General features: G+C 35.1%; 2 protein-coding genes across 2 annotated transcripts; one reads left to right on the forward strand and one right to left on the reverse strand.

The window, feature by feature from the left end:
* Positions 1–187: 187 nt before the first annotated feature.
* On the reverse strand, positions 188–22,220 carry LOC132175547 (MraZ). Its single transcript, XM_059587515.2, has 24 exons — positions 21,944–22,220; positions 20,042–21,105; positions 19,110–19,225; positions 17,157–17,365; positions 14,447–14,566; positions 12,733–12,861; positions 12,489–12,614; positions 12,186–12,241; positions 11,980–12,079; positions 11,215–11,332; positions 10,839–11,045; positions 10,297–10,621; positions 8,596–8,689; positions 6,092–6,200; positions 5,721–5,986; positions 5,508–5,632; positions 4,915–5,149; positions 4,047–4,235; positions 3,636–3,922; positions 2,686–2,887; positions 2,356–2,595; positions 1,434–1,519; positions 473–633; positions 188–335 (listed from the first exon to the last, which is right to left on the reverse strand). Exons 2-23 carry the CDS (start codon positions 20,884–20,886, stop codon positions 474–476), a joined length of 4,344 nt encoding a protein of 1,447 aa, XP_059443498.2. The 5' UTR covers positions 20,887–21,105; positions 21,944–22,220; the 3' UTR covers positions 188–335; position 473.
* Positions 22,221–26,172: 3,952 nt separating this feature from the next.
* Positions 26,173–26,833, forward strand: LOC132176582 (uncharacterized). Its single transcript, XM_059588828.2, has one exon. The coding sequence runs from the start codon at positions 26,173–26,175 to the stop codon at positions 26,758–26,760; it is 588 nt and encodes a 195-aa protein (XP_059444811.2). The 3' UTR covers positions 26,761–26,833.
* The last annotated feature ends 218 nt before the right edge of the window (positions 26,834–27,051 follow it).

Here is a 27,051-nt window from a genome sequence, read left to right on the forward strand (position 1 = left end):
AAGTCTGTTTTGGGTTTTTTGTTGTTTTCTGCAGTAAGCTGGGTTGCAGGTTTCTTGCTGGTTGTGGCCTTTTATAAAGGCTTGTAATGGGGTTTTGAGTTGTTGATTGGTTTAGTTTTGAGCTTAATGAAATTTCCTATTCATCAAAATGTATATATATATATATATATATAGAGAGAGAGAGAGAGAGAGGCCAAAAATTTTTGTATTAATAGAAACTTTTCAACTATTGGAGCAATTTTCTGTGAAAAATGAACTATAGAACCTATCCTCTCTCTCCTTTACATAACTTGCTCTGAATCGTCTTTGTGTCACTTCGGATACAGAGGACAAAACTGCACACGATACTCGATGCCTTTACAAAACTTGGAAAACATTTACAATGCAGAAAAGCTATAACTTTGCCGAAGCAGAAGATGAAGCCTTTGCCGAACAGATTTAGAGTCACATTGCAATACCTCTTTCTTCTTACCTCATGAATTTGACTCGTGAGCCCAAAAAGCATCCGGATCTGGGCAGAAGAGGGAAAAATCTTCCACTTCAAGATTTGCAATGTGCCAGTTAACAGCACGAGCTTGTATTGACTTGAATAGCAGAAGGATGGTTGGCAGAAGCCACCATTTATCATCTTCCCTGTCGGCAAGCAAGACATTTCACCAAAGAGAAATGAAGTTCAAAAAGAAAACAAATCCAAGAAAGAAGAAAACCCAAACAACTAAACATTGCCCGATCAATTTTTAAGATTAACAAAAAATACATTTGATCCTTAAGGCGACTAATTCACCTATGCAGGAACGGAACCAGGTGAGCCGGGATCCCTAGTTTTGAAAATCTCTCTTAAAAGTATATATATATGGGCCTAAAAATTAGGTTTAACCTCTCATTTATGCTTTGGACTCACCTCTGATAAAAAATCTTGGCTTTGTCCCTGCACCTATGTGAGATACTAACAAGGCGTTTCATCTTTGTGTGTGATGGATCCGGCTTACATGTTGTTGGATGTTGTAGTTTAAGCAACGGTTAAAATTAAATCTCAAAGTTGACTTACTTTTAGAAGCTTTTAATAGGAGAGAGAAAATGGAGAGAGATTTTAAGATATTCAATTTTGACCGTTGCTTAGACTACAGCATGTAAGCTGGATCCGTGTGTGATTCATGTCATTATCAAGGGTCCTTAGAGCGTAAGGCCCATATTTTAGGGTAACAGCGGAGCCTTATGTAAAGTACTTAAGTAAGATTTTATTCATCATATCTACAGAAAGGAATCGGATTGCAGACTGAGTTGCTAAAATAGGACACTTTTTGAAAGATACTACAAGAAGGAAAGCTATTTCTGCCCTAGGATGCTTTCCTAGATCTTGATTGTGATTTAACAAGCAATTTCAGTTGTTTGCTAAAGATTTTTTTTTGGTAATGTAATGTTGAAAGGCTCACCTTCTAGTGTTCCACACACTTCGCTCATCAGGAGGCTGGAAAGAAGAAAATCCATAATGGAAAACGCCACAAATGAAAGCCACAGCCTGCAGAAAACAAACTAGTCGTATGACACTGGCAAAAATATTTGATATGACCAGATGAATATCAATGTTTAAAGATATAAGCCTTTCAAACCATGTCTAGAACTAAATAAACAATCTATCATAGCAGTGAAAGTGCCAAATTCTTTTAAATCCATCAGAGATGCTTTGGGCACAATTTCTCCTTTTTGCTGAATTGCCGTCCTTTTGGAATGACAAACATAGAGAACTGTCAAAGAATCAAGAGTAACAAGTAGATGTTGCAAAAAATCAAGTCGTCTACACAGCATAGTTTAGTTGTACAAATCAGAGCTTGTAGGTTTAGTACAACAAATTTTCACGGAACTACGACCTCTCAAATTGATAAAAAAAAAAATGCCTCAATCAATAGAAACATTAACAGTAAAAAAAAATTAAGGCTCTCATGGCTTGATCTAAGCATCCAGAACTCCCTCCCTGTGCAATACACTGTTTACCCTGAGAGTATTGGTGTGTGAACTTCTCAACTATACAAAATTAAATTATTTGTCATCTAACATTATGCTATAACAATAAGCATGAGTAGCTTATACCACAAACTATACATCGCATGAAATGCATTTCAACGAAAAATGTCAAAAATTTAGGCAATCTTATGTATTATCCTATGAATATAAACATGATGGGATCCAATGCGGCTTGTGGCTGTGGTTAAATATTTTTTCCATTCTGAAAATAAAATAAGTCCAAAAGTAACATTTTTTAATTACTCGAGTTGATTCTCACTAGCACTGACAGAAGAATAAAAAAAGGCAATTGGTAAGTTTATCGAATTGTACTGCACACTTGGCATAACTTACAATATTCGATACAGATGTAGCATTCCACAACACATAGATACGAGCAAGCGAAACTCTTCTAGATTCTTTGCTGAATAAGGCATTCAAGCCAGCTGGAAAGGGAGAAAGTAGGGATAAGGGAAGAATGAGCAACACAGCAAGGAAAGCCCCAAGAGATATCCAATAGAACTGAAGCAACATAAGGAGGGTAACAGAAAGATCTGCCAAAAGCATGAGAGTTATCAGCAGCTGCAGGCCGTCCTGTAAACAGAAATTTCAAGTATTAGATGATGAACAGTAGCAAATTACTCAGAAAGCTGTAGAGGTGATATTTGTATCATATCAAAGTACCTGACGACCAACAGGTCTTGAATTGTGCAGTAAGAGAGAAAGGGGAAAGGCAAACTCCCTTTTAAAATCCAAAGATTTCAACGTAGCCTCATTTATAAGTCCTCCATTAATTCCCCCAGTTATCCTTTTAAGAGATAATGCATGACCTGTATATGCCAAAGTTTGCTGCTTAAGACTTTTTCTCGGGCATGCAACCATTTTCCTGAAATATTAATCAATAAAATGATCAAACGAGTTAATGATGGCGGACTAAAAAACATATATACAGAACTAAAGAATCAATAATTAAACCTACAATAATTATCATTACATTCACTAGGTACTAGGAGAGAAAACTTGCTATATATCCTAACAACAGATGACATTCTGCTATGTACATGGATTATTATACATTGATCGAAAGTGCCTTATCCCAACATGCAAGGGTTGGCCAAGTAGGTCCTGAACTATTGTGCCATGCAGGTAAGTGGTGTGGAATAGTATCTGCACCCATACAGTAATTAGAAAAATTTGATGGCATTACTAAGACACAAACATAATTGATATTTAATTTGTTTTGTAGGGTGCACATAACTTCTTTTTATTCTTTTCTTATTCTCTTTTATCCTCATTTTTCCACTTGAGGGGTAATCAGATTTATCAACATTACACGTCCTCGTGACTTAATTCTCAGCAACACAGCATACAAAATTGTTGGTACATTACATGGCATAGTAAAGAAAGGAAAACTACCCTTCTTCATCAGAGCAAGAAAATAGGAAAGTAACACATACTTAATTGCTAGTGGCATGCATCTGACACAGGATGGGCACTACAAAATTTTAATAAAAGATGGACAATTTATGTCATATTAGTCTTGACATGCACAAAATGAAAGCTGCACGATGTATAAGAAGTCTCAGTAAATACTCTTGTTCAAGCAATCTTGTTGGCACAACTCTCAAATTTACCTTGGAGATTCATCACTACTTCTGTCCAACAAATCAGGTGGGTGCACATGGTGAAATGAATAGTCACCAACAGCTACCAAAATACCCAGCTGATAGTAACCAGAAGCCGTTGCTTGGAACCATCCCAGCTCAATTTTGACCCCATGGAACTCAAGTTGAGGGTTTGCGTGACTATTTATCCAGTTAATCACAGGAACGAGTGCAGAACGGATGGATCCATGCCTCACTGTCCTTAACTGAGCATTCAAACCAGCCACCAAACGAGTCCAAACAGTTGCCGGGACATGCTGGGTAACAAAACACATTTTTCTTTGTCAGATATAACATTAAAAATGATATTTAGAGCTACTGAAAAAATAAAAAGAACAAAAGTTTTGAAGCTACTTAAAAGATCATAAAGAACCAAGAGACCTGGCCAAGAAGATTTGTCAACAATGTATCACTGTGAAGATTATAAGCTGACATATAGCTACCATCTCCACCGAAAATAATACACATAGGGAATCTCTTCTGTATAATTGATACCATGTCCAAACGCTTCTCATCACCACCAAGGAAAAAATCAATGTATGCCACCATCAAATCTGGTGTTGCCCCAACCTGTATCGATGTCCACTTAAATAAAGACATGATAAAGAAAACAAAGTTGTATGACAGTCACAACTGAAAGGAAATCCACACTTGAAGGGATTTATAAACATTATTTTTTTAATAAACTACAGAGGATTGGGAACACATGCTGTAATGTAATGCTGCGTAGGGCTTGTGGGCTGGTTTCTGTTGGGGTGTTTGGCATTTCGGTTGTTGATGGGTTTTTGCGGGTGTTTTTTCTTGTTTTTCTTTTCTCTTCCTGTTTTTGTCCTTTTTGTATACTTCCCGTATGATTAGTGCCACCTTCGCTTTTTATAAAATTTCTCTGATTACCTATTAAAAAAAAAAAAGGATTAGGAACACAGGCATCTCATCTGCTGACTGTCCAAGACTGAGGGGGGAGGTGACTTGCTAAAAGTCATTTGGGGTGCCAAAATCATCTGAGGAAGAAAACTCCACCGGATCATTGCTAAAAATCAATAAATGTACCGTTGTACTTATAAGAGCTTGCAGATAACATTGAGGTTACAAGCACTTAATGTTGTGAACACGATGAACCCAGTATTATTGATTGGGAGTTCTTAGTTAACATCAGAGATGCTTCTAATGAGTTTGAAAATACTTAATTGATATGGATTACACAGAAAAGAAATTGACTCTTCAATAATAAACACATAATAAGTCAAACCTTCATCCCTTTGTATAGAGCTCGGGATCTGCATGAGCGCAGACACGAGTGGTCATATTCAGACTTTACGTATTCTTGAAGGCGATGGATTTTATTTCTTCGTCGCCACTGCTTCCAGGACCAGGCACAAGGATATGCAAGAACTGAAAGTATGATGTGAACTGACCCTTCCCACCAATCATATGCAGCAACAGAGTTAATCTCATCAATAAATCTATTAAATGCATCTTCATACCTGCAGACCAAGACAGTACATAATAGATAAATTTGCGAGACAAGACGAAAAATAAAATGATGCTGATATCATATTACCCATCCTATGTTCTGGGCTTCATAGTTTGTACCGTTGTTTAATCAAAATCTGTTAATAAGTGTATCTCAGAATAACAACTACGCCAATTGCATGATGCTAAAAGAGAAATTATAGTTTCTTTTGATAGTCAACATCACCAAATTAAAAGTTCAACTTCTGAATAATTAGCATCAAGCAGTTGGCTGTGATTACTAGGACAAGCCATTCAGAAATATCATAATATGACATTAAAACTAGATTATGCCACCACGTTCCCTTCTAAGTTGAAATTGTTTCTTACACAACGTCAATAATTGCATTGGGAGGAGAGTAAGGAAGATGCCACGGTTCTCTAAAAGTGTTGGGACCCATGAAGTACATTCTATGAACATGGCTTTGAGTTTCATCGCCTCTGGTTCCCCGCACCTAGGTTTAAAACATATATGATAAACAAATCATATTCATAGAAATATGCACTTGGGCAAAGGAATGCTCCTTATAATCACCAATGTACCTCAGATAAAGAAAGAAGATAAGGAAAATGGCGATGACTGTGGGGTTCAATTGAATTTGCCCTGTGATAAGAACTTGATCCAACTACTTTGATTCTCAAAGTGTTTAAGAACAAAGCTAGAAGCACCAAAATGCATGACAACAGAAGTGCAAAAGGCCATAGCCCCCCAAATGTATATATCAGCTCCTCAAGAGGTGTGTAGCAATTTGGCATCCTATACTTGTCAGATATGCATTTATAGGGACAAGACGGCTGACTAACTCCTCCTGAAGAAAGTGAGCTCTCAAGTGAGATGTTGGCCCAAAGAAAATTTAGAGAGAGAGAGAGAGAGAGTTTCTAGTTTATAGTCGAATTGCAGTTATCAATATTACCTCTCACATATATGAAATTAGCACGATTGGGAAGAAGATCAAGAGAACATGGTGTGCAAAGACGATCATCAGAGCCCCCAACATCTTTGTAAGTGCCAATAGGACATTCCTACATGATATTGCATTATCCAAAATTTTTTAACAGACCAAGACTAGTTCACAAGTCCAAACATGTAACAAGAATGACATTTTTTTCATAAGTAGAATAAGAATGACATGTACAATCAAAGGAAATATCGAAACTTGTATTTGGTGTGAGAAATAAGAAGAAAACATTTATAATTACTCATTAACACTTACAAATATGAAATGGATACTACAGATGCCGACATGTATACACATAAATATAAATATTTCCAAACATATGAAATAAGTTATCCTCATTTCATGGCAAGCTAAGATGAAATATACTCCACTTAGCCTAGTAAGTTAAGTTGTGACATCCAAGAAAATATCACATTAGGAAGATGGATTGCCGACATTGAGTGGGTGGTTATAAAGGTATTAATGAATACTAAGTTGTACAATGGTTCCCAAACCCCTTTCTCTTTTGGTATAACAAGAGGCGGCCTATAGGCCAAATTAAAATGGCTTGGTGTTATATATGAGCATAGTGTTAAGTCATTGAATATTGATATATGAGTGGAGCCACCAAAAGAGAAAGAGATACCATCGGATTAATGTTACGATCTTAAGAGTTTAACCAAATCAATATCCAACAATCTTAGGGCTTTTAGATTAATTGTTAGGCCCTCAATAATTGGTATCAAAGCAAATATTATGAGTTCAAACCTTGTCTTCATCATTCACCTCCCATTTTAATTAAATATTCTATGCGTTGGGTTTCCCTTATTAAAGGGAAGTGTTAGAATATTCATTAAATTATTAAATCAATTATTTCCTATTAGCTTAAACTTTTGGAATAAGTGAGAATTCAAATGGTATCAGAACAACCTAGTAACACCATGTGGCGCTAAGGCATTGCCTGACATGGACCCTGACAAGGACATTAGGGATTTGAGTGAGGGAGATTGTGACACTTAGAAAGCTAATCTCACATTGGGAAAATGGATTGCCCATATTGAATGGCTAGATTAGGTGTTAAATCTCATATTGGTTTTTTACTAGGTAAGACTGGACTTTATAAGTAATTCTCGGGAACTCCAAATGTACCTTGACTAGTCCTTTTAGAGTGACATCACATATATGACTAGGGTTTTCCCTAGGCTTTTGTAATGACCCAGGAAAAACACTAGTCGTATCAACGCTTTCACTCCAAAAAGACTAGTTAAGTTACAATTGGAGCTCATTTTCATCACTTATAAAGTCCAATCTCACTTAGTAAAGAATCAATGTGGGATTTAGCACTAATGAGTACCTTTATAATCCACCCACTCAATATGGACAATCCATCTTTCTAATGTGAAACTAACTTTATGAGATGTCACAATTAGGTCATATCCTTCCATTTGATTAATTAGTGTCTCATGGTTGAAACCAAGCAAATAATTACATAGTAACCTCCTGTCATTTGTCATTTTACATAGTAGACCCCATGTTGTGTAAATCGGTAAGACATTTCTTATATTTCCACAAAATATGAACACTTGGTGTAGTGGTTTCGTTAATAGGGCTGCAACTATGTTTGGTTCATAGTGGGGTCAACTCAGAACGGATTTTCATGTTCATGAAGAATGCTTCAAAATGGTGCATATCATTTAGACCGATAAAATCATTATATAGAAGTTAAACACTGTAAGATTGAATTGGTAGCCACAAGAATTAGAGTTTTAAATCAACATATTGTAGTATCATTGAATGTAATCAGGTGACATGGAAGAATGAGAATCCGAATATTGCAGAAATGTATGTGTCAAGGTAAAGTAGGCTATGGCACGAACTCCAAGCGAAAAGATACAGTCCGCCCTCTTCATCAATTCATTGTGAGAGCAATGAAATATAAAATTCCATAATTTTTTTAGTTGGAATTAAACATCTGAGGTGTTTACTTGAGCCCATGATGCACAGAAGGGTTCATGTGGCACTTGAATATTTGTGATATTCTCTAAATAGCATCGTTTAGGGAACATTTTCCTTCTTTTTTTCATTTTTTATAACCTTATCAACCTGTAATAGTTACCTAGAGATGAGTACTTACAGGCTATTCTCATATCCATTTGATGCTACTCTAGGGCAATAAGCCTGAGTGTGGATATGAATTTTACAGCACAAAATTTTGTTCACGAACAAAAATGTTTAAGTGAAGATACACCAAACTTTCCAATATTTTCTTTTCTTTGATAATTAACAATATATTTTATCGGAAATGGAGGAAACTCATGCAAATAGAAGTATACACAAATTTCCCCAAAAACTACCATTTGAAATTTAACAATCAATAAACTGAAGCTTTCCACCGTAAAAGCTCTTTATGAATCTGGAAAGATCTTGCAGAATCTTACAGATCATCATAGAATGTAAAGGGGAAAAAAAAAGGGACATACCTCACAGAAAGTGCCATAGAGGCCCTCTGGGCATTGTTTTCCAGTAACTGTACCCTCCTCCCCAAAAAGACCACCATTGTCCCCAGCACCTCCACTGTTAGACACAAGTAATATGCTGTTATTACCTGAAGGGGTCCTAAATCCATATTTTCAAGATCCTTTTAAGATAATACCAAAATATAAGTTTGTTAATAGTAAATTAAAGAGCTCTAAGACAACATGTTAAGGCTTCAAGGAAAGGGTTTGAATGGAGACATGAAGAGCCCTTTGTAGAAAAAATGCATAAATGAATAAAAGACTTGAGCATCTCAAAAAGCAGCTATTTTCTTCTAAGCTGATGCAGAAAACCAAATCTATTTTGGCCTTTTAGTATTACTTATTGACTAATCCTTCATTTGAAAAGTGGATCCATTATTCTTTGATAGTCTACAAATCCCTAATTGTTGTGATGGTTCTAATGTTTCTAGTTTTGGATTTTATCACATTGCAAAACTCAATATTGGCCAATAAACCATGATTGTGCATGTCTGCACGCACGCGCACACACACATATATATAAATTCTACCAAATCTATTACACCTTAATCCTGATCGATTAGGCTAGAAAAATTATGCATGTACAAAATATGAAATTCTTGAATAAACACATAATGAAGCAATTCAACAGGTAATATGTCAATTTTGGTCCGCATGAATCACAAAATAGTTCCACTACATGAAGCATCACATGATCTTACATGCTATTACAGTATTATTTGGATGACACATAGTTGACAATAACAACAAAGTACTTGCCAACATTACTTTTACCTTGTAAAAATAATCATGAAATATTCATTCAAAAAATATGATAATTTTTTTTTCTTATAAGAAACAGCCTTCAGTAAAAAAAATGCCAATTACCTATGTGCCTAATGGCACTTCGAACCTTCATATAATTATGGGGTGGTGAGGTCTCAAATTTAAATTCATCCTTGCATAAGTTAATTACCATGAGATTTAAAAAAAAAAAAAAAAAAAAAAAAAAAAAAAAACTTCCTTTTAAATAGCACAATTTGGCTCAAAAGAATGTTACTAATTTTGGAGGAATTCAAGTTGAGAACTGTACATATTGTGCTTCCCTGTTTATGTGGCCCATGATCTTTGCATTCAATAAACATGGTGCTGTCAAGGCAAGTAGGCAACAATGGATAAGATGCTTGCTTGGCCTAAATAGATGCAGTCTCAGTATAACCAGGGGTACATAAAGTTCAATTCACTAATGACCACCCAATGTGCATTGTTGAAAACAGATAAAGTATAAACTACAGATTTTGAAATTATTATAAAATTCAATTGAAATTTATATCACATACTGCTCCACCTTAAAATGGCGGACAATATATGTAGAAGAGAAAAGCCATTCTACTGAAGTCTCTACAACAAAAAAGTACTCTTTCTATTATTACTTGTTTTATGAGTATGCACACCAAGTGAAGGACCATGAAATTTGATAATATATAACATGCACATTGTGTGGTCCAGTAGTAGAATAACATGGAATAGTATGTTGAAACAGGTGTATCCCCCAATGTGCATTACATATTTCAGTTAATAAGGGAAAAAAAAAATCTATATTCACAGATTTGTTAGCACAAGTACATGGACTGATTTAAAATGTATCTCCAGAAATGAAAGTCATTATGATAATAATACACTTACCTACTGTTTATGGAACCATTTATAGTTGCAACCGCGGTATATTCGTCTCCAACATCTATCTTAGACCAGTGAAAATGAACTCTCCCACCCCCACCTCCACCCCCACCTAGAGGGCCACCATTACCCCCAACAACAGATAAAGATGAGTTCTCCGAAAGCTGGAGCTCTTGAAGGAAAAGGAGTACTGTCCCACCAGAACCTCCGCCAAGTCCGCCAAGCAAAGAACCATTGCGATTTGTTGCTCCTCTACCAAAGCTTTGACCATTGGCCCTCAAAGATCCATAAATATCAAGCCTTACAAGTGGCCACTGGATGGATCCCATTACTAGTAAAACATGAAACTTGAATTTGTAAACATGATCTAGGTATAATGTTAGAGAATACATGTTGATTGATGTAAATTCATGACACGTGAAAAGAAAAGGACAAAAAGGTGGCTGCTCGTTAATTTTAAACATCAAAGCACCCCATTCACATTACATAATCAAAACCCAAGGAGAACTTTTTGGTGACTAAACTTGTGTTACTTGTAGAAACATTACCTATCATCCCGCCTCCAACATGTCCATATGACTGATCAGGGCCTTCAGTTCCACTTCCCAATTCACAGGGGAGATCAGCATTACCATACTTGTTACCCCCATTGCTCACCCTCCCATTGAAATTCCCAGATCCACCTCTGCCTCCATGTCCAGCACCACTACCAGCTCCATTTGAATAGTTTCCCTTTCCAATACCGTCACTGCAACCTGAAGGGAAAAAAAAAAGGCTTGAGTCTATTTAAAGCATAATATATACTGTGATTCCTCTTACCAAGAAATCAACAAATTGTTAGCACGACAACATTGCAACAAGGGAAACAAAAGGGGAAGGAGACAACAATCTAAAGACAGTGATACTTGGAATATACTTTTTTACCTAATTCTGAAGCAGTCATCATGCCACCTGTATCAATAATGACAGTCCTCGCTCTGTGGATGTGAATAATACTTCCTCTGATAAGTCCATTCACAAGAAGGTCCTCAACACGACAGATCTGACAAGGGTCAGGAGATACCATTTCTTTTTAAATAACGCTACATGAAACGCTACAAATGATCTTCTCATGGTAACTTGTCATCGAAAACAGTACCTCACAATGATAAGTACCTCACAAACAAGTAGCATTTAATTTGGACTGCATTCATTTTATAACCAAATATTTACTATGTGAAAACCCTATGACTGAAAATTCCAAGGCAGAGCATCTTATTTTTCATAAATAAGAAATTCCAGTGAAGAGGCACCAAGGGGATGCTTCCCTAGTGCACGACCTATACAAGAAAGGACAACCAAATGACAGAACAGGGGAAAAAAGGAGTAGATAGTACACAAAATTCACATTGTGTGCCCAAATGACAGAACAGGGGGAAAAAGGAGTAGATAGTACACAAAATTCACATTGTGTGCTAACGGTTGAGAAGTAAAAACATCAAAGCACACATTGCAGCAAAATGTGAATGGTTGAACCGGAACTGTCCCAGATAGATAGTTAAGGACGTAAGTGGTAAGGTGTTTGACAAAGATTGTCAGCAATATAGAACTCTGAAACCGAGCCATTTGCCCAAGAATTTTCCATTGCATTAATTTCCTAACAACAATATTTGATTGACAATAAGGTTAAATGTAAAATATGAGTCTTACTTGAAGTGAAAAGGAGAGTGTATAATTGACATGGCAGTCATCTGGTGGAGTTATTAAATCCACTGGGCATGTCTGACTCTCACAAAGGGACTTCGTTACCCTATAAGAAAAGTATTCAAATATTTATATTTAGACCATTTTCAAAGATGCTGAATAAAAGAAACAACCTGGAACTCCTAAATAATGAATCACAATTTTAAACTCACAAGCTTCTACTGGCATTATCGTCCAATGGAGCTTGAAGTAAAGAACCTGGGCCAACCTGTAATGTGCAAGGAATTTTGAAACATTTTCACCCGATGAAAACCCATGTGAAGATGGGCATTAGAAATAAATACACAAACAAAAAAATATGGAAATGAAGTAAAAGAAATTCTAGTAACAGCATTGCAAAAGATCGTGAATTTACAAATGGGAGTTAATGTCAGATTGAACTAAAGAAAAATCAATAGTTCCCCAGATAGCTATTATCAAAAAAATGCTAAATATATTTTTTGATGATGGCTTACAGTTATGTTATAAAAAAGAGACAAGGAAAGTCGCTGGCCTTTGATTGTGTCACCATGACCAGACAACTTCAGCAATCCCTGACCGTATACACCCAAGTTTGCATTTGAACTAATAACAGAGTAATGCTGCAAAAAACAATGTAGGGGAGTTGGTCCTCTATTTTGAATAGATCCACAAACAAGATAGATGTTAACAGACAAGGAACAGTAATCAGCTATATCCATGAAGTCTAAACTATTTTACCCTTAGAACAACCAGATTCCTGACTTCAAGGACAGAAGCAGTAACAACAGTATTTCCGCCACCGTCGATTTGAATTTTGGAGTTCCACATGAGCAACATTTTGATGGCAACTCTAAATGCACCAAAAACCTTCAGGTATAAAACAAAAGTACTTTAGACCTCAATTCCAACTATGACATGTACCTTCTACGAGCTAAAATCACTAATAAAATCTATAGTGACAAAGCTAGGGTGTTTTCTGGAAAAAAAGAAATAAAAAGGCAGTCTTTAGGGTTTCTTAATCCGACAGAAAGAAGCCAAAAAAAGAATTAAGAAAAAAATTACTTGCAAGGGAAAATCATGTATTCTCTACTAATTTCAAAACTATTCATAGCAATAATGGAAAAACATGTATTCTCTATACCCATCATTTCAGAACTATTAATAGAAATAATCTGTCGTAACAAGGTAATGACATTCATATAGCCATATGAAAAATTACGAGAAAATAACACTTGGACATTCACCATAACAAAGCTAATGACATCCCTATAATCTCCTAGAACTTTAAAGTGATTGAAGAAAATAGAAAAATGGAAGAATTTACATGACAAGTTATATTATGCACAACAAATTAAGCTTTTAATACTCATCCCTTCCAATGTTCCAAGGCCGGCAAGGGATAGATGATGTAGAAAAGGAGAGTTCTGAGCCCAACATGGTTTATGGAGGTTAGCAATGGTTCCACATTTTTTCTGAAAAAAAATACAGACACATATCGTCATTTCACGGCCAAGATTTTATTTTATTTTATTTAACGGTGTATGTGATGCCACATCATTTAAATTTTTAAATGACGTGAAAACATATTCACCATGTGGTATCGTATACACCGCTAGATAAAACAAAATAAAATCTAGACCAGGAAATGATTCAAGTTGCTGAATTTTGTGAGGGTTTTGTCAGATAGTATTCAGTCCTAGACATTGGCTGTAATATTTGACTAAAAATGCTTGCTAAATTCTGCCATTGTTTCTGCTGTAAAAACATTTTTGTTGCTATTCTTTTTTTTTCTTTCTTTTTTTTCTTTTTTTTATGGAATTCCATTGGCAATCTGTATCTCCAAAAAAATTTCAAAAATTCAAAAACAAATTACTTTTTCCATCATAGAAGACAATGGAAAGTGAACTGGGGATATCAATAGGATGAAAAATAAGATTGAATCTTCAACTGAGTACATGGGAAGATTAGATTTGGAGGGCCTGACATTATGTTCAGGTTGTGGCGTTCGGGAGCTTTTGAAAATGACCAAGAGGGAAGAATTAAAAAAGAGGACTTGCTTTTAAAAATTTCACTTTAGATGTTCAAATGCCAGCATGTTTAGTGAAAAAGGAGGTATATTTTGCAATAGGATCCTCTCCATTTCAAGTAAAAGAGCTTGGTTGGCTAAACAAACTCAACATAAATAAGTCTCACATCTTAACTTAATGGGTCATCTTACAAGGATACTATTTTTCTAGTCAGTTCTAAACGAGTAAGATGCTTAGTGCACAATACAATTATTAAAAGGAACAAAAGAAAATTCTCGAGCGTTTTTTTATTTTTATTTTTATATAAGCAATTGGCCTCAAGGGGAAGGGCAAGGTGAGATTAGAGCGAGTGACCTCCGTTTCATGAGGCGTGGTCCCTAGCCGATTGAATTACTTCTTTGAGTTAATTCTCAAACTTAACATACCTTTATGATAGAATCACTCATCAAAAGTTCCTCGGCGACAAGCTCAAATTCAGAGACTGGAAACTCAGACAGTCCAAAGACAATGGTCCCTCCACGATAGAGACTAATTTGGCCTCTCACCTTCACAATTAAAGAATTAAAAAAGATATTACAAATTAAGCTTCCCGAAGAGCAATTGTACCAAAGAGATAAGATTAAATAGACTCCTACATATTTTGTTTTTGATAAGTAATCAAAATATCATTAAAAAGTAAAAAGTGCTACTCAAGTATACAAGAAGTATACAAGAGAAACACCTAGCTAGAAACTCCTATAGAATTTAAACTATATAACAAATTATATAAATATATCTAACCAAAAAGACTATATATATATATTCTAGAGTTTGTCTTTAGCTATGGCAAATGTTTGCTTGTAATGTGTTTGTTTGCGTGCTATAAAAGTTACTCAATTATCCAAAAAAAAAAAAAAAACTATGATATATACTAGTTAAAATACCTAACATGATAAGAATTCAAAAAGAACTCCAACCTTGGCTAATTCTAGGTTAGAATGAATGTCACTGTGTTCTGGCAGTGGAAGGAAAAGGCCCCTATCAGGAATAAATTCACTTCCAAGTTCCCCAATATTACTACCTAACGTAAAAACAATTTTTTTTTTTATTTTTATAAGCAATCGAATTATTATAAAAAGCGTAAGACGCCCCCAAGCACATAAGAAGTATACAAGAGAAAACACCTAGCTAGCTAGAAGGGAAATAAAGAACAAGGAAATGATAAAGAGTATAGAAGAAAAAAGACTCAAGGTCCTCTATCGTCCTATCGCAGTCCTCAAAATTCCTGTCATTCCTTTCCCTCCAAAGGTACACGAGGCAAGCGAGCACCATTTTCCACACAGTTGCACTCCAAGTACTACTAGCAGTTCACCAATAAGCAAATAAGTCAACCACTCGTCTTGGCATAACCCAAGACAGTCCAAAGTGACCTAAAAAAATATTTCATATGGCACAAGCAACCTTACAATGAAGAAGAAGATGGTCCACAGACTCTCTATTCCTTTTACACATACAGCACCTATCAATCATAATGATGTGCTGCTTCCTTTGTCCATGTTAAGGATCTTCTCTAAGGCCATTGACCAAACAAAGAAAGTCACCCTCAAATGAACTTTCGTCCGCCAAATACTTTCAACAGGAAAAGACCGCCCTCGTAATGAACTAGAACACTATAAAAGGATTTAACAGCAAACAATCCTTTTGAACAACAAGCAATGTACGAAATCTCCTTCGAAATTTGAGAGTATTTCAAAGTACTCAGCATTAACAGATCACATTGAATTATACTAAAAATTAACATGATTTTTCATTAATTTATACCCTAGAAATGTACCTCGACATTCTCTCAACAAACTTCCATCATTTAAGCTCTCAGGGCTCCATCGAAGTGCTAGGAGCTCAGCCTTAAAACAATGTTCCCAAGAAAATCTCTCCAATGCGGTTTATATAAGCTGACATGCGTTCCAAACAATATAGCCTTCTACATCACACTCTTCACCCATCAGATGATGTAATTATCAAGGCTCCCCAATATTTAAATTGAACCAAAAAAAAGCCAAGCTTTCAAATCCCTTAGAGACAGATAAATTAGAAAGCACTAATCGGACTACATCCAAAATCATTCCAAATATCTACATGCCCCCCTAAACATTCCTGCCAATCCTATTCTGACCAGATAACCAAGGTTGAAGCTCGTATACCCAATAGCACTAACACTTTTCCATCTTCTCCAGAGAATCTAATTGACTGTTAAAAACACACATGGTATCATTATTCGTTTTCATGCCAGCACAAAGACATAACTAACATTGGTAATATAATTCTCCAAAATCGAGGGCATGCATACAACTGATAAGCTTTGAAACTTCTTGAGGGCCAATGTTCTATAATGGCACAAGTGAATGGTTGCAGAACCCTTAAAAAATCATGGTATCCTCCGCCAATCATATCATAGATATATTATTCTGCCTACAGATATGTTTATCTTATGCTAATATATCAAGTCCCAAGAACTACTCTGCATGGGCATTTTTTTATTGGTCCACATGTCAAGTTACAAACAGGTTATCAACAAAACTTGGTGAGGCATCAACTTATTATATCTTGAAAGACAAGAAGAATGCATGTCAATTATATTTATATACAGCTTAGAACCCCAAATAAACCAGACATTACAAGTTTATCTTTAGCGAAACACATAAGATAGTCTAGGACAATTTCAGAAGAGAGATTAAGCACAGGACTATAAACCAAAAATCAAGCAACAATTCAGTTCGGATGCTTTAGTGCTCTGGCTATTGTTGCAGGAAGAATATATAGGAAAACATCAATGATAATGTTGTCCAAGCACAGAGAGATATCACACAAAGAACTACATATTAACAGCAGTAATCTCCACATTGTGCATTTTGCAATCATATATGATGAAGCACACATTTTCCGCAGATAATACAGGGATAGAAAAATAATAATAATAAGAAGAAGAAGAAGAAGAAGAAGAAGAAGAACTTATCAAAAAAGAAGAAGAAGAAGAAGAAGAAGAAAGATATAAATATATGAAGGGAATATGCCGCATCATTTCTCACAAACATTAGGACAAGAACATTTAAAGAGTCACAAATATGTAAATTATATGAAGGAGGCAGATCTGGAAACCTGAATTCTGGTCCAAAGCAAAGGAACTAAAACTTTTGCATTATTCTCCACAAAAACATTTGACCATAGGGAGGTGATAGGAAAATCAAGCAAAGGGGTTTCAGTTTCTGTGGTGACATTGTCATTCCCAACCCTTAGACTCAGTAAATCTGCATTGAAGTATGTGCCAGCTGCTCCTGAATTCCTTGGACAGCCAATACTCAAACCACCTGCGACCAGGAAAGAAAAATAAAGCATACACTGTAGAAAGTCCCATCTTACAAGTATGCTCTAAGCAAAGGCAGGCTTTTTCCATTTTACATATGGTTCAATAATGACTTTAAACATAAGCAAGCTGTTCATGAATTGTAAACAAATACTGAAGGCAATGAAAAGGTACATCTACTTTCCTCTTTAGAAAATCTCAAGATACATATATACTTTCCAAAATTAGAAACATTTACTTTGAACATCTTCTTAGAATACACGCATCCTTTTCAAAAAAGTAAACAAAATTCTTATTAAAACATATCGCCAATCATGCCATGCTCCAGAGCAATCGAAGTAGTAGACAAGTTGTGGCAACGAGAGCAAGATAATCTACTTCAACCAAAGGGCAGGGCAATTCAGGTTCTGATAGCAGCAGAGGAGCTGCCGCAAGAGAAGTGTTTTGATTTGGAACAGAACTTAACAAATTAACATGAGGCAGAGCAAAGACAAAGCTATAGCTAGAGAGCGAGGGAGAACCAACCTGAAGCTCCCAACAATTTCTTCTTACTTAAAGATGGCAGAAGAAGACAAAAGGATGTGGGACATTTTATGCAAAACCACAAGAAGAAGCAGGCACAAACGAAGAACTTCACCACATCAAAGTCATAGGCAGGTGGCATGGGACACCTGGTCTGGGAATAAGGACTGCTTGGAACAGAGGATTTTGAAAGCTTAGGGAAACCCACTCTAGCTACAGTGGATAGATGAAAATTTGAAACCTAAGATGGTCTGTAGCAATGTAAAAAAAATGATTGCGATAGTCCACTTAATTGTTCACTTTTGGGGAGACTGGCTGGACAGTTGTGGAGATATTGGCATCAAAGCCAGCTAACTGGTGACATAGCAAGTGTTCTTCTTCTTCTTCTTCTTCTTCTTTTCTTTCTTTTTTTTTTTTTTTTTTTTTTTTTTGCAGGAATTCACCTGCCTTTTGTTGTTCTACTCCGTTCAACAAAGTTTGTGTTTCTTTGATTCATAGGCATATGTGTATGTGTGTGTCCTTGTACACGAGCACGTGTCAGTATGTCCATACATGTATGTGAATCAATAGTCATGCATAATAGGGGCACAGGAAAGTTGCAGGAAAAACAACAACAACACTTAGGATAAATATATTTACATTCTTATTAATTTAACCCAAGAAATATTCAGCCAAATCATACTTCTAAAGTTGCAGACTTTTTCCAGAAATGTGGACAAGATCAAACACCTTCCCCAAATAATGAATTGGTGAATAGGACTATATTTATCAATGATTAGAACCTAAAGTTTAAATCAAAATGCAGAGAAAGCTCATATTAGCTCTTTATTGCCATTAAAATTAGAACACCAACGTTGAAAACTCATCTCAGAGTGATGCATCTTACTCATTAAAATTCACATCAAGAAGATACCACATCAGCTTAACAAAAAATTAGAATAAGTTTGACAGACGCCATGGTGCCCTATAAGAGTTCACCTTCCACATTGGGGCGAAGTTAGCATCAATCCCACCAACTTAGTAACTATTAAATATAATTATGCAGCCAAAAATAATTTGTTTCATTAATTTCCCAAAAAACAAATTATCCCCGTGGTTAACAATTTTTGTTGTCTAACAATTTAGATCTATAAAGCAAGTTGAGACTCTTACGTAAAAATGAAATATTTAGCAGTTGACTAATCGTTGCTTCTACTACCAGATACAGATTTGTGAGCAGTACAAACCATGCACAGTAACTTTTACATCTTCTTGTATGCTGTAACAATCTAGAGATATTCTTCCGCCACCACCTCCACCCCAGCCCCTCCCACCTGCTGCACTTATTCTACCATACCCCTTCCTACGTAATCAAACATGAGAGAAACAGTTAACAAAAAATTTGTAAGTACGAATAGAACAAATTTCTTATCTGCAACTAAAATATAGGTCCATTGTAATGAAATGAGTGCAATAAAAATATTAGATCATTCATCTTTGGCAACATTCTTGAAAAAAGAAAAATGACATCCAAAAATACGCAAAAAGAGACATAATCAAAAGCTCTGGAGTAAAATCTATCTTACTCTATTTGCACCAAGAAAGCATGTATTGGCAGAAGTTTATAAGCTTTCATATACTTTGTAAGCCTCCTGATGTATTTGTTCCACTAGTATTTTGATAGAATTTGTTACCAATCAAAAAAAAAAAATTATATTATAACAGCAGACAGCATTTATAAAAACATTAAACGTCTTGAGTGTTTGTTCTGTAAGGGCCTGCTCCCATTTTGCTTGCTGCTATAGGCACAGAGTTTTTCAATGCAAATAGGACACCTCAGATTGAATCTATGCAGACAATCCAAATTGGTAACAATAATTGACTGTATTCAGGTTATACAAAGCTAACTACTTTAGTTAAATACAGAATCTTTGTTAGACTAGTGTTTACAGAAAAATAATACCCCAACTTCATGAGATTGTCCATCATAACTAGGTAGCTATTAATATCAATATAAGCTACATTTTCAGAGTTCTATTCAAATATTTGATTTCTACATTTGAAGAGTGTATATTATCTGTGGAGTGTGTGCATGCAGGGTAATTGTGTGAGAACCAACAATTCAGTTTCATGAAGTAGGTTTTGGTTTTCAATTCAAAGGCATCAATTTTGTACTCACAGCTTTACGGCATGTACAAAGATACTTCCACCAGATCCTCCTCCCCCTTTTGCCCCTCCATCCCCACCTTCTGCTGTTATAGATCCATTTAAATATAGAATTTCCTTCACAAGAATCTTAACACGTCCTCCACCATTCCCGCCAAATGGTCTTTCAGCAGATGTGCCGCCACCCTTACTCCCATAACTCCAGGGCTCAGACAAAGATGACCAAGCATAAACATCACCACCCCAGAACTTCGTCAGATTATTTTTCAAGCAGAAGGCACCTCGGCCACCATGCCCTCCACCAGCACCATCATAGCCAACTGGTGTACCACTAGTTTGAGAAGGCGGTGATCCACCCAAGGATGTTGTATTTATAGAAGAATTGTGTTCCAGGGTCAGATTGGCAGCAGAAAATACTACAGAACCAGCAAAAATAGCTGCATGTTGACCCACCTTAACATTGCCAGACATGTTAAAAACAATAGTACAGCCTTCCATAGGACACTCAATTGAAACATGCGGGAGAATCTCTAGGTTTCCAGTACCATAAATGTAAAGATCAGAATTCAGATACAAATTTGAGTTTAGCAAGCAGGTGGTATCAAATGAGCCAACGCCTTCCAAGTCATCACAAGATACCGACTTATTGTATGGGGATGAAAAGATTGATCTTGTGACATGTTTAGAGATGCTGTTTTCAGAACCATCATCTAAAGCCGAACCAAAATCACGCAACTGGTTTTCTGTCTCAGTTCCCCTTACTCTATACTGCCCTGAACCAAGACTAAGGGCGGACACATAAAGATGCCCCAACAGAATGCACCAACAAAGGTAACCATGCATTAGCAAAGGATGCATCACCACTCAAGACAAGTAAAAATCAGAATTCCTGTCAAACTCTTATAAAACTTCACATTAATCTTGGTTTCCAACTCAGTCTCAGCAGGTCATCATGCATTTATCAGTAAAATATCAAGTTACTTCAAACCATCTTCAGCATTCATTAAATCTCCCAGTTGTTCAGAAACAGGGATTGTTTCTTGACACTACCACTCCTACAATCCAATGCGTTCAATCCTGGCACCAATACCATCAACAAGAAATAACTTTGCAAATGAGAATATGAAAAATCAAGCAGTAAACTGAACAATATAATCTCACTATCTGGTCTAGAGAATATAACTTGCAACCAGTACAAAGCATGAGATTGTGAATCATTTTGCAGAACCATATTTCAATAAGTGATCATTATATATATATATATATATATATATATATATATATATATATATATAATCAATCATTCTTTTGGCCAAATGTTTTCTGCATTTTCTTTGCTTTTCAATCAGAATTTACGAGAATCAACCACAATTCAATATTTATAACGCTGTTATTTAATAATTTTCAGTTTTGATCGCTAAGACACTAGTGATTTAAAAAAAAAAAAAAAAAAATCACCAGAAGGGAAGAGAAAGAGTCGCGCATAACTGTATTAAATAATTTGTCAATCACTCATGCAATGACCTACATTCAAAAGCCAATGTTGATCTTTCTAAAGGCAAAATACATACATGCATATACATACATGATACATACATACATACATACACTCAAACATACACACACACACACACACACACACACACACACACACATATATATATATAAGCTCAATTATAATTTTCTCACTGAAAGCTCAAATCACAGTTCCTCCAACAAAAAAAAGAAATAGAGCAATTGGTAATCGATTTTCCATTTCAATTACCAATTTCACATTTCGACCACAGAAAATAAAGAACCACTACACGGAATTCCAACGAACACACCAAAATCTCGCGCACTTGAGAGAAAAAACAAAACATCCACAGCAAAGATCAAATTCCAAAATCTTGAGACTGAGAGTAAGAGACTTCACCTTTTGGCCAGCGAGAAACGGAGAGCAATCACTGGAAAATTCCACTGAATCTACAGGAAGCTTCGCTTTTCTCTCTCTCTCTCTCTCTCTTTCTCAGAAACTTTAAGACTCATCTGCGGGGGTCAGAAACGGTCTGTACTTTGTCTCTTTGCTTTTCGTTGCTTTTCGTTCTTTATATCAAATATACAGCAATGAGCAGAGAAAAGCCAGCGAAGTGCGAGATTCTTTACGAGTCCAAGCTACGTTTTTGCATAGCTGGAGCCTGGACTCTGATGGAGATTGACGCGCGTTTCCTATAATATGGTTTGGGATAAGCGTCCTTTTGTTTTTGCCGTTTCAAATTGCGTGATCTCCTTTTAAAACGTGTAATTTCATAATATCATTTTTTTAAAACGTGATTTTTTTTTTTTTAAATGTAGTTAATAAATGTTTGGTAAAAAACTTTTAAAATTGGCATTTTTTAAAAATAAATAAATGATGCACTCATTCGCTTGTGATTTTTTTTATAAAAAAAAAAAAAAGGAGTTTTTTTTTTTTTTTTTTTTTAAGTTTTCAAATTATTACATTTTAAAACTGCATTTTCAAACTAAATACTTTTTCGATTTTATTTACAAATGCCCTTTTGAGTTATGAAATCACAGGATTAAAAAGACTAAGCATATGTTTGGTAAGCAAAATGATTATTTTATTAAGAAAAAACGTAACTTTTTTTTTTTTTTTTACATATCCGCATAAGAAGGGAAAATGAGAAATCGAACTAGTAACATCCGTAAAGCATAATCACAGCCGATTCAGCCATTCCTCAAGAACAAAAATAGCTTTTATTAAGAATAAAATATGGTGGAACAAAATAACTTTGGAGTTAAAATATATTATATATTAACACTTGAAATAACCATTTCCAACCATTTGTATTTTTGTATACCAAAGGTAGCTAAAGAAAAAATGTTTGCATGAATCGATCCTTAGTTTGAATTTTATATATAATAGGTATAAAAATATATATTGATATATTGAAAAAATGAAAGTGTTAAGTGTTCTCTTGGTCCTACATAGATATTATTTTTAAAAAACTAAGCGAGAAATAAGTGCTACATTTTTTTTTACTTTTTAAAAAATATATATTGATATATTACCAAAGATCGATTGTAATAGGCATTTAAAAAAAAAAAAGAAAGAAAAAGAAAGGGTATGAGGTTGAAACGGTAATTCACGTGGAGATAGGGACATGCATTTGAGTGGACCTTCATCCAAGATCCAACAAACTCAATCTCAAGTTCTCAACCGTTTTTATTCTCCTTTTGCTTTCAAAGTTGGGCCCCACGTTCCGGGTGTGCTATGTTTGCTTGGACAAATCTGCTGATTTCCACAAATATATTATCATATATTTTTAAATAATATATTTGATGAGATAAATATTTTCAAAATAAGAAATATATATATATATATATATATATATATATATATATATATATATATTGGTGTCAATATTTTGTCCATATCATTTTATAAATCAACTATTAAATTTGTGAACTTATATGGGGTGTAAACTAGCTTCCCTTGTTTGGAGCTCGTTTAGACTCGACTCGTCTAAATTTTATTCGAACTCAAGGACGATCCAAAAAATCGCACTCGAGCTCATAATAAATCAAGCCAAGCCAGTTCGCGAGCTGACTCTTATATTTAATTTAAATTAATTTTTTTATTATAAATTTAAATTTCAAGTACTCTTAAACAGCTCAAGAAGCCAGCTTGCATATGAGCATTTGCTTAGCCTGGCAAACCGAGTATGAAGTCTGAGTCAATATAGTAAAGCACTTAGTTTCAAATAGAGAGGATATGCATCCTTTTATAATAAAAAAATGCTATTAGAAGAAAAAAAAAATCATCAATTTGTAATTATGTGAACAATTACCAATTTAAGCCTTATACGAGCTTTTCATGAGCTTAACCAAGTTGAGCGGAGCTTGCTTCGTTTGATATTCGAACCAATATTTGTGTTCAAGAAACACCTTATTTAATAATCGAACCGAGCTCGAGCTCACTCGCGAGAGTTTCGCTTACTTAACACTCTTGAACCTCACAAAAGTTAATAATAGACCCTACAAATCTAATGGTTGATCTATTAAATTTGTAAAAAAATATGGACAATTTATTGACACTAATTATTTCTCTTGTTAAATTAATTTTTTTTTTAAGATTTTGCGGCATCAATTGTTACATGAGGACGTGTCATTTTGGTTGAAGGCAAGATGTTGGCGTGTCATTTTTTTTTTTAACAAAGTGGACTTTTGAAGGGATGTAAAAGATTAACGCTAAAACATATTTTAACTCTCCTTACTTGGGTTTTAAAATTAATATTAAATATGAGATGAATTAATATTAAATTTTGGTCAAATAATAATTTTAAAAAGTAATATGTAAGAGTAAGTGTCTCAAAATGAGAGTGAGCCTAACATTTCTCATGCTAAAAACTTCCCTTCTATCATAATAATAATAATAATAATAATAATAATAAAAAACAGATAGATATTGTCACGTCAACTTAATAAAGCAACATGATTTATTTGATACAGAAATGCTATAGTACAATAAAATATTATTTTTTGCCTATAAAAATTTTAGGTAGCAAGAGGTCACAGGTCCCATTCATAGTTGTTGTAGCTCTACCTATCGATGGATCATGTAACCTCTTGCCACCTAAGACTTTTATGGGCAAAAAATGGTCATTTTATTTCATTATAGCATCTCTATTTGATATACACAATAGGTGATTAATCATGAGGTGGATATACTATGTGTCTAACTGTTTTCTTTTTCTTTTTTTTTAATAGTTGGGATTATTTTGGATAAATACCACATGAATGTTGAAGATAATTTCGATATAAAGTAATTTTTTTTCTTTTTATAATTCTATATATGAATACCTTTTACTTTTTATTATCCCTGGAATAAATACTCTATATCATTGTAATGGTATCAAATCATGCAAGCTTTATTTTGAAAAAAACACAAACAAACAAACAAATATTTAATTAACAAATGTTGAAGAAGAGTGTGGTACAGACATAGACAGTAGCGGAGGACAAGTAAAGCAGGGGCCATGGCCTTCTTCATCTTTTCAAAAGTTGTTTGAATACATATGACCTTTCCACATGTAGCCCCCACACCCCACTCCCCACTCTCTTACATAGATGATATTTTTATTAAACAAATGTGTTTAAAATTGTTTAATATGAAAAAGGATAAAAATTTATTTAATAACATATGGGATGTACATACATTTTTAATAAAATTTATTTTAACTTTGTTCCTGCTATTAAAAAAATATGTACATCTCACATGTTTAATGAACACATATCACTTTTATAGACTACTTCAACCTAATTTGAAGAAAAATAAAAAATTAGATAAATAAATATATATTAATAATTTACGTAAAAAATATGTCATTAATATTTTTTAAAAAATAAGTGGGAGAAACGAAAATATGATGAGAAAAAAGAAAAGAAAAGCTTCTTTTCCCTTTCATGTCTATCTACTTCTCTTCACTTTTTTAAAGGGAGAAGAAAGAAAAAAGAAAGAGCAAACCCAAAGATTCAAAGAATGATCATATCAATGGTTTTCACTTTTCATAGATGAATTATTCATCTTTCATTTTTTATTTTATTGTTAATTTAAAATTTTCATTTTAGGCCATTGAAAAAATCACATCACCGACTGACGGTATAGTTTTTTTAAAAACCAAAAATGCTACATATGCTCTCGTTCTCATTCTTTCAATGTGACAGATTCACTCGCTCTTACATTTGAAACTCACTCCTACATTTGAAAGTGTAATTTTTTTTAATGTAATAGTGAAAATCATAATTAAATTTTAAATGAATCACTATAAAAAGTTGAATTCAATAATAATTTTTATTGTCACATTAAAATAATGAGATTAAGAATGAGAATAAGTGTAGCTTTTTTGTTTTTTTTTTTTTTTTTTGTTACAACGCTCAAATCCACGCATTTAATTTATGTAGTGGGAAACCACATATGCCATATCTAGATGGATTTGATCACAAGCATTTATGCTCGATCGAGAGAATATAAGCACAATTTAGCATACAAAATATTCTCAACTACAGTTTTCTTTTTATTTTTTTATTTTATTTTATTGATTTTGTTTTAATTAAAAGTCGTCTATAAGTGGAAAGAGATCCTTCTTACATTTTCCGGAGAAAATGAGAGTCAGGGAAATCCAAGTCGCAGACAATTCCCTTGTAATCAACGAACTCGATGACGTGTACGACTCTGTCACGGGCCGGGCACTCACCGGGTCATGGGTATGGGGCTCCGCACTCGTCTTGTCCGAGTGGATGGCCACTCAGGGCCGATTCCTCTTCCACTTTCAGGACAAGACCGTCCTCGAGCTCGGCGCCGGCGCGGGTCTCCCCGGCTTGACGACGGCTCTGCTCGGCGCGAGCCGAGTCGTGCTCACCGACATTGCGCCGCTCCTCCCTGGGCTGGTGAAGAACGTGGAAGCTAACGGACTCCAGGACCGAGTCGAAGTGAGAGAACTGGTCTGGGGATCGGACGAGTTTCCGAGTCGACCCGGAGAGTTGGGCGAATTCGACTTGGTTTTGATGTCCGACGTGTTCTACGACGCCGAGGAGATGGCAGCGCTGGCGAAGACGCTGAAAAGAGTGTGTGGGAAAGAGACCGTTGTTTGGGCGGCGTACGAGGTTCGTCCATGGACTGCTGAGTGCCTCAGCGTGTTGACGAGTCACGGTTTTAGAATCGTTGAGTTGCCGAATCGACTTGGTCGATAAGAAAGTTTGGATTTGTTTTGCCGCTTTCCATCTGATTCCACAGAATGAGGATACGGAAGTGGCAGGCATGGGTCCCGCCTTATTCTTGTAGTTTTTACCTTTTGTCCTTTTTCAGTAAAATACATAATTCTGCTTTTTCTTTTTACTTTTTTCTTTTTTTTTTTTTTTTTTTTTTTAGGTTGGGCCTTGTTCTAAAAAGTCTTGAAGAGATTTTCTAGGAAAAGACCGAGGAAGCTTCGGAGCCATAGAAAATCAGATGAAGTTGTCCTACCTGGCCTGCCACTCTCGGGC

Source organism: Corylus avellana, chromosome 3, assembly GCF_965113065.1.
Source record: "Corylus avellana chromosome 3, dhCorAvel1.hap1.2, whole genome shotgun sequence".
NCBI lineage: Eukaryota > Viridiplantae > Streptophyta > Magnoliopsida > Fagales > Betulaceae > Corylus > Corylus avellana.